Here is a 9,917-nt window from a genome sequence, read left to right as displayed (position 1 = left end):
ACAATGCATAACAACCCAGTTTGCTTTCCTCAATCCTCTAACATCATTTACTTATCTAATACAATATATAGATAAGGCTGCCGTAACACAGATAGTAGTAAACCACTTTACTCAGTGTCTTCTTGGGTGACATTTGTACATCAAAATGAGTTTGTTTTTTACTGGTTTTCCCTTGCTCTTCTATATTGTCCTTTTTCGGTACTTAGTAACAGTGAACGGAAAGTTAATGTTAACGCACAGATTGATAAGATGCTCATAGATTTTCGAAAATCTATAGTTGATGACGATAAAGACATTTTACCGGTGGGTAATATTGAGGAAAGATTTGAAAAGAAATTCTCAAGATGGTTTACAGCTAAGGGGAGTTTCAAAGCTACCGGAGGGAGCGCCAAATCTCTTTCATCGATCCTCAGGACTGGAGATGCTACTGTCTCTTCGACACCGACCAGCGCCACCTTCACACTCCACTTGGGCCTTCCCCACATGAAAGTCCACTACAAACACTACACAGCATCCTTCCTGAGCGTGAGAGTGTCAGGAAACGTCCGTCTAACCATCCGAAGATTCTCCATGCTGCTCGTTATGACTCTACAACTGAATGATGACAACTGCGAGGCTATCCTGGACACTTCAAAGGTTGAATATCTGGACGGTCTAGAGTTAGACATATCCGGACTTGGTATTTTAGATTGGGCTTTAGAGAAAATATCAGAACTGGTAATAAAAAGGTTTAAGAGCGATATTCAGCGTCGTTTAGAGAGGGAGATTACTAATAAACTTAAGAAAGAAATGTCTAAACAGTATATGTGCGATATTGCCCAAAACTATTTTTAATACACAGGCCAGTAAATAAAGTTCTTGCTTTAATTACTAAAGGCAATAAAAATTACAACTCAGTGTTTGGTTAATTTCTTGTTTAATGTTTCTCATCTGTATTAGATCCTGGCTAACCTTCGCTATTTATTTCGTATGCCTAATCTTAATAATCAGATCCAACTTTATATGCATCTGAAATTAATATACTACTCACAGATTAATTAATTAATCATTTAAAACAAAAAAATAGCTCTGATTAAAATTAATAATGCTGATTGATATACATGAATGTCAGTTTTATTATTGTATGCCTCCTATAAGGAGTACAGTATACTTTAGTTCTAGGGTTCTAGAAATTAATAAACACAATTAGTGCACAGGTACAAATTAAAATCAATACGTTTATTCTGTTTTAATCAACAGCAATTCATGTGTTTTGTTTAAAGGTATAACAAGACGTAGGTCCAATAACAAGTCAAAAATGACTGATTATTGATAAACAAATCGCTAGAGATGTACGTACAGTCAACATCATTAATAAAAATCACCGAGCGAATCATTATCAGAGAATGTCTGTAATGTCAACACCACTGAGCAGTCCGCAATCAGCAGTTGATCTCTATTACACACGGGACTGATCTGCCAATCACCAAGCGAGAGTGAAGATTCTTAAATATCATTTATCATTCACTAAAACTAGTAATCAAGAGCGTAAAATTTTAGATTAACACCAAAGCCCAATGTTGCTTACTAAAAGAAAAAACATTTTGTTGCCTAGGGACCTAAAATTTCAATATCATACCTTCTAAGTTAAGGAATGTTAATAGTGTACAATTGTGATTAGTAAAAGTTGTTAAGGATTGTATTATGAGCACAGAACCAGTTTTCTTTTCTATTATGAGTCAAATATTGAAGTATAAACCCATGTTACTGTATCCCCTGAAAATTCGAGTAAGTTTAGTTTAGCAGAAAGTTGAGAGGCTGTAGCTCTTTCCTTTCGGACGTTATCGTGCATCTAGAAAGAAACAAACATACAAGTAAAAAAATAATCTTTGTAACAGACATATTGCCGTTGCCTACAAGGCAAAATTTCGTTTATTTGTTATTCTGGAATCGTAGTTTCAATAGATATTACTGCAAAATAAAGGTACCTAGAAGAATATAAACTTCCAAAATTTTATCTTTAAATTATGTTACAGTCTAGGGTCTAACAATAGTGGTGATAAAAAAGCTCCTTGAAAATAGTAGACTTGAGCAATATTCATTTGTAAATTTAATACTCTTTACACTAGTTTTTGGATAGTCACCCCCCCTCCCACCCATTTTGTATATACCGTAAATTGGCCTCAGCAACCCTCGTTCTTACTGTAGCTCCTCTAATTTGCTGACGGACCGGAATCTCATTACTCTACCTCCCTGTGCCACCCCTTCCAACACCTTCCACTCCCGCGTTTAAAAAACCAATTCGCTCTTCTTAATAATTTCGTAATTTTGAAGTGATAAAACATCTCTTCACTTCCTAAAATTTTCTTGAACCTTACAGGTAAACATATTTTACACATTGTACTTTTTTACTTGGCACTTAAAGTCCATTTATGCTTCCTTTCGGAGTGACAAAATAATATTCGAGATGGGTAATTATAAATTTGCCATATAGAATTTAAGAGTCATATTTACAAAATGAACAGTCTTTAAGCAATTGCCTATCTTAATTTATTGAAAAGTACTTTTTATTATTATGCATGTAAAACAACATGCATTTTGTATTTTACGAGAAGGTAGAAAAGTTCTAGCTTGGTTAACTCAAGAAACGTACTCGATTTATGGTAAAATAGCCCCACCATGATTTGGTTCCTGTTACCTAATGGTAAAAGTTTATTTGGACGTAAATATAAGAGGATATATTAATGTAAAAAACTATTACTTCTAACAATTATTATTCAGAAAGTTTAACCAATATTTAGTCTAAGAAAAGCAACCACGCATCATCTGGTTTTTTTGGACGAGAAAGACTGTGCCTTGAGTATTTAAATTATCCTTTAAATTTAACATTAATGAAACTGCAATGTGCAAAATTTCAAAACAATCAGCTCATTCAGAATAATTCTCTGGAATGGGTTCACTGTGCCCATAAGGGAAGATTGAAATGCTTTGGACACTGTTCTCCAAGACACATGTAGCTGTAAGTCATTTTTGAAGGAATGAATACTGCTGGATCTCTTATAATGTTTCTACGGAAAATCACCCCTCCTACACTATGCTTTAGTACAAGACCACAAGTTGAAACTTTGCGCAGAAATATCGTGCAGACTACCACATTCACTGGCTAAGGTGCAATGAATAAAGGTCAAGGTCAATCGATAAAAATGGCTGGATTGGATTTAGAGACCCTGTGTTTCACTCACGACCAGATTTATGTGGCCTTCTCTCAAACAATTTCTACTGACAGTCGGTTGCTTCTAAAGCGAGAGTATTGTTCAAAGATGTAGTGTACAAGGAAGTTTTAAGATTATAAACTTACAAATATCAGTAACTGACTACTGCGTTATCTAATACATGTTAGATAACATTATCTTGACAGATAATAAACTAAGTGAAACTTGTTTATACTTTTATCATCAGCAAAACACGAGTACTCAGGTAATTTTATATAGATTGAATACGCTTTTTGTCTAGTTCGTACTTAAATTACAGCGTATATTTTCGTAACGTTCAGAATATTTACGAGAAAAAGCTGTCATTTTTATTTTGAAGTGGTACACTATAACTAAGACTCATTTGATGTTTTCGCGTTAATTCAATTCGTTTAGAAGAATAATGACTATAAAATAAATCTTGAGGCAGAATAAGTTTCCTGAGATTAATTTATTCGGGTTTCACCACGCCGTTAATTTTGAGATCACTATCAAATTAAATAATAAGCAATATTACTTTCACTCAATTTGAAAACGAAACACTCTAATAATTATTAAATTTTATTTTCTTTTTTAGACCTTTTGTGTTCGAGGTACACATCCATCAGGCCCATAACATGGAGACCATGGCAGACCATCATCATCCATGGTAGACATGGCTGTAAAACATTTGTTAAAGTAATAAGACAAACAGTTTAGTACTTAAATGTGCACATTTCATTACAAATACAAGGTGAAAAAGTTTTAAAGACTATATCTACTTTATAGGTAAAAATTAATATTTAATTAGATTAACGTCAGTAAAGTGAATTTTGGAAAGATCCAGGTTTGTTATTTACTGAAATCCTTTTGTGTTCTTCTGTAAAAAAGTTAGTTTCGTAAGCATCGCGGAATTTTTTAAATTTGCTTTTAATAATTTTACTTGTGAAAAGCAGTGTCTAGTATGAAGTGCATGTTTTTGCCATTATTCCAATAAGAAGAAGCAGGTAGAATATATTGTTTACAGTCGTTTCAAAGTACCCTAAGAATATTATACAAATTACTGAGTACATTGGAACTCTGAAGCCTTTAAATTTAAAAAGAAGTAAATATTTCAATTAGTGTAAAGAAGTTTGATCATACATAAAAATGTTAAAGAAGTACGTGATGTAAAATATCTTTAAAACTTGTCGAGTAAACTTTCCCGTTATTTCTTCAGATATAAGATCCCGCTACCTCGGATCTGATCGAAATTAAAGTTACTTTTACATAGCGACAATAGCAAACTTGACGACAAACATTATCGGCTGTGAACAGGTGTTTTGCTGCTGTTGTTTCCCTCTCATGTACACTTCGCCCAGCCACTTAAATACATTGTGGAACGTTTAGTCTAAATTAATATAACAATAACGATACAATCTGATATAAACGTGTTTCACTATCTATACTTACTTCGTTCTTAATGGCTCGTTTTAAAAATAAATATTCAACTGTGAAGCAACAATAGTTTCTACTTGTTCTTAATTTTCTTAAGTTAGTTAATAATGTATTAAGCTACTTATTTCTTATTAAAATTATACTCTTGTATGTTGAATATTTTAAATTTAACTGATCACTGTGATAATTTTTCGTTAAAGTACGTAATTTATATTGAAATATATTTTTTTACAGTTTTTTATGAATTAATTTAATTCATACAAACTGAATAGTTAATCCTTTAAATACTAAGAATTATTTCAAATTTTAAATTATAACTTAAACTCATTTGGAATAATCGTAGTAATGTTAATCATATAATTTTGATTACTTATGGCTAATCCGTTACTAATATCTGTTAATTTATGATCCGAAAATTTCAAAATAAATCAAGAATTTTATTATATGGGCAATGTTCCAATTCGGTGGAAAGGAAAAGTTTCAAATAATATTAGTTATTTACATCTTCTTCATAAAAAACTTAAAATTGTAATCTTGTTATAACTAAACTAATTGAAAACACACACTCACTTAGACGCATGCTGTAATTTATATCATGAAACACATTAAAAGAAACAATAAATTATGAATAAAATAAATTGTGTACACTATTTAAGCGGAAATGATTTTTCTTTCCATCCCAAAGTCTCGGCTTGGATGGTTACATAACAATAATTGATGTTTTGATTGAAACATAAACCCTTCAGCACAGAAATGGTCACGAACAGGTTTCTTCGGTAAATATTTACTCAATTTTCATGACAAAACTAAAATTAAACATCGTCTGTTTGCTTCGTGGGAATATCGACCCTGGAAATTTTTTATATTTAGTTAGTTGCATATGTGGTTTTGTGATATTACGCTGCATGCCTTTTTGTATTAAAAATTACTAAATATTAAATGTTTTTGATGTTACAAATTCTATAGCTAAGTTGCAAAGGATACAAATAAATAAATACAGTATTTTATGGATGTAATATAATTTACAATATATTTTTGTTGTAGGGTTTACGGTAAAGATCTATTTCCAAGGTAAATTAAAGGCTAACATATTCTCCCTAGCACCTTATCTGAGGATCACCGGCTTGTAGATTTCTTCCGAACCTCCACCAATAGCCGAGTATAAAGCGATCTGCTTGCGAGGACATTATCGCTCAGCGGCCACCAATTCCAAGGATCAGCCACAATTAACGTTTCTTAAATCGGTTATAATGCAATATTAAGAATTATGAGGTATTAAATGATTTAAAACTATCTAATTATACATTTTAATACATTTATATTTAAAAAGGATAGCAGGATTTCGGACATTTTCCATCGCTATAGGTTATAAAAGGAATAATACAACGTTTCGAAGATTGGAACTTATCCTCTTCGTCAGGTGGGGGAGGGATTTCTATCCCTTGCATACTTCATTCTGTTCTTTTTTTTTGTATGTATTAATAACAAACTCTCCCACCTGACGAAGAGGATCTGTCAATCAAATTTATACTAATTATGATTGTAGGATGAGCTATAAATGACAAATTGAAAGCAAAACAGTGAGATTACATGGAGGTTAAATATTAAGAATATTATACAAGAATGAGAAATTTTATATACAATTAAAATCATAATAAAATAGTATTCAGAACAGATATCATACACATAATATAGATGGGAACATGCCAGTAATTTACTTTTGAAGGCTATAAATAGGTTACATGACCTAACATACGTTGGAAACACTTATGCTAACTTTCTTTAGATTGTAGCATTCCACTAGTTCTTTCCCCACAAACTATAACGGATTTTTTTTTCAAGATGAATAGAGAACTTTTAACGCACTCAAAATTCTTCATTTTTACTTGTAGAGCGGACAGGTAACTAAAGGAAACTTTTTTCACAATGAAGAGAATATCTCTTTCCTCTCTACTTTAAAAGCATCAATCATACCAGACTGGTTTAAAACTTTATTAATTACGTTTTCAAAGTTACTCCGAACCTCTGCTACGCTTGATTAGACATTTCCAAATGCTGGAATTGCTTTGACTGGCTGAAATGAAATTTCTTTCTGTTTTGGCTGCTAAGAATAAAAGATATATTTAACATCTAAAGTTTAAACAATTTGTTATTTTTTTTAGATAAAATATGTCAGGATTTGTGTCTTTTGTTCTGTATTTACCTATACACGCGTGTTATTTATTACTATTAATATCCTTTATTAATATTACAGTGTGTTTATTCTTCTACTAAGGATTTTGGTTTATAAATTCAGATATGAATTTAAAAATCTTTAATCATAATTTTTCATAGGGTAAAATTTTATATTTATTACACTTAATATATCTTAGTATAGAATATTTTATATCACGGAATCTTAAGTTATAATGTTTGAAAGAATTAGTAATTCAATTACTCCATCTAATTAATATTTCGTTTTGAGTAATTTATAGTACATATCATGGACAATGTAAATCAGGTTCAATAATAAAATTAAATTTTAAATCTTAGTTCAAGTGTGAAGTTAAAATACATTTATAAACAGCACCAACACTTTTAAAATTAGTAATGTAATAAAAACCAATTAAAATATTTACAAAAACACAGGAAAAAAGGTTTTAAAAAATTAAAATACGTACCATTATGTAATTAATTAAATGAATAATCGTATTAGTAATCTTCATTAGCGAGTTTTTAATGACCCTCAAGTTAAACGATATATTTTATAGGAAGATATGATACAACTCATCACTGCGTTAAATTTCAATCGTGGAAGCCTTTGCCTTTGCAATACAGAAGAGCCCGACTTTCTTCCTGCCATCATTTCGATCATAGAAATACTTTTAAACAGATTGAGGAAGCACTTACCAAAATAGAATTTCTAAAAGGTTCAGTCCTTTAATTTTCATAAGTGAAACTATACAGTATATATTTACTCTGTTACACTTCTGTAACACAGAGAGACTCAGCTACTCGTAAGATTTAAAGGTTTATAAACCCTATAAGAACTATAATTTTGGTTTTCCTTCCGGCTTCCCACTGTCTTACAAAAATTAAGACACAAGGGTGACACAAGGGTGCCCTATCACTTACAAATAAAAACCAAAAGTATTTTCAAGAATATTAACCACTCATTAGGTTTTAAAACATCATACTTTTGTTCTAAATATCTCATCGGGCTACAACGGTTATATTAATAACATCGTTTAACTTTTGAACAGAAAATTTTAACATTTTTCATGAGACCTATCCTTATGCTCATGATACTTATGCTGATCACCTATGTAGGTTTTTTAACCCCTAGAAGTACTATATTTTGCGTTTTAACTTCCTTTTGTTCTATAAAGGTGGAATTTGACCCTTATGTGTACTATGCATTCAACAGTCTACCTTTACCGAATATACATTACATTTGAAGTAGATTACATTGGCAGAATAAGACTTTTTTAGACAAACTTATGCATATAAATTCTTGATTGGAATTCTAGAAGGCTAACGCTACTACTGGAAATTTCTAGATTCTAGAAGTAGATTCAAATAGCAGGAAATAGTTACTTTTTGGAATGAAGTTACTTATCTCAGACCTACAGGCACTTATATGATTTAAAATTACCGAAGACGAAATATGTTTTTTATTAATAAAACTAAATACGATTAAACACCCTTATTAACATAATCTCATTATTCATATTTCATTAAAAACCAAAAGACGTGTTGGAAGAAAACATTAATCCCTTTATTTTTAACTAGCCCATAATAATGGCTTGATTTGTATTACGAAGACAATTGTTATGTTTAATCGACTAAAAAATAATAAGTTAGCAAAAAAATACTTTGACGTAATGTTTGTAAATATATATTTTTACATTCTTCATGTGTTTTGTTGCAAGACATCGTGAATAAATACAATCTTTAATTAGTAATGTAATTACTAGTAAATAATGTAACTATAATCATTTAATTTCTATTTGTAACTTTTAACCACAAAATGGTATACGATGTGGTGTAAAGTACACTAGTTTCAAGAACATGTAAATAAATACTTGCAGGGCCAAAAGCAACAAAAAGTTATTGTATTCCATGACTTAAATTCTGAGATATTTTAATCACTTTTAATATCTCTTTATAATAATTTTTCTGATAAGGAGAGATCTTTATTTGGTATAACTTATATTAGTAATGGTATTATGACTTTAGCTTGCCTTTTAATAATCTAAGGCATTGGCTGCCTGTGTTTGCATTTAACGTTACCCACTAAGTTTGATAAGCAATTCAATTTTAAATAATTACAAATTATAAAATAGTCTAAACTTGATAGTTGCAAACTTGTATCAGTAGATTGGGAAACTTATCATTTTTTTGTTGGTGGATGATAGCAAATAAGTTTGTGTTCATATTAATTGTTTAACAATGAGTAAATAAAACAATATCTTAAGAAACAATAAGTTATTCTCAATTGTCGTTGGAATTCAATTTTTTTAACCAGTTTAACGTATGGTCCTCAAGTGCACTTCATCAATCGTATAAAAGCTCCTACGAACAATAACGTCACATAATCACGTGGTTACTGAACATGTTATCTGCGTGACGTCACATTTATACAAGAGGTTACTAGGTAATTTTAAACTGAAAACAATGGAATAGTTACAATATTTAAATATTATTTAGGATAATTTTTTTGTGTTTTATAAGTTGTTGATGTTATAATATTGAAACTGCTTGTAGTACTGTTGTAGGTTTATTCGTATATTACACTCCGCATAACTCATTGAAATAAAGGTCAAGCCTTTGCAGATACCACACTTTATTGGAGTTCCTTGGAATTGTTTATAGCAGCAATGTCCGAAAGTGCTTTACAGCTCTCAATGCTATTTACATGAATAGTTTTTAGATGTATCTGCAAAACATGTTTTTACGATATTTGCGTTTATTTTCTTCCAATTGCAGTTTTTACAATTTAATACTGTTCCGTTAATAAAGTACATGGATTATAATAATATTTGCATACTTATTTTTAAATGTGTATTTAACTATTAAAATAATTTATCCCATTTACCCTCTACATGTTTCATTAATGATTGGTGATTTATTGAAGGTTAAGCATTCTTCTTCCTCCAGTTTGAAGTAGACGTATTTGATGTACGAAGAATAAACATTTCATAATAAATATACAAATAAACAAAAAATGGAACTCCTTTACCCACATGGTGAAAGGCCTTATTAAGTTAGAGCTAGCATAGGTTCAAATCA

General features: G+C 30.6%; 1 protein-coding gene across 1 annotated transcript; it reads left to right on the top strand.

Moving 5' to 3' along the window:
- The first annotated feature begins 211 nt into the window (after positions 1-211).
- Positions 212-1,020, top strand: LOC124372929. Its single transcript, XM_046831341.1, has one exon. The coding sequence runs from the start codon at positions 250-252 to the stop codon at positions 832-834; it is 585 nt and encodes a 194-aa protein (XP_046687297.1). The 5' UTR covers positions 212-249; the 3' UTR covers positions 835-1,020.
- The last annotated feature ends 8,897 nt before the right edge of the window (positions 1,021-9,917 follow it).

This window comes from Homalodisca vitripennis, unplaced genomic scaffold (genome assembly GCF_021130785.1).
Source record: "Homalodisca vitripennis isolate AUS2020 unplaced genomic scaffold, UT_GWSS_2.1 ScUCBcl_4386;HRSCAF=10523, whole genome shotgun sequence".
NCBI classification, from domain to species: domain Eukaryota; kingdom Metazoa; phylum Arthropoda; class Insecta; order Hemiptera; family Cicadellidae; genus Homalodisca; species Homalodisca vitripennis.
This window is presented reverse-complemented; position numbering and strand designations above follow the sequence as displayed.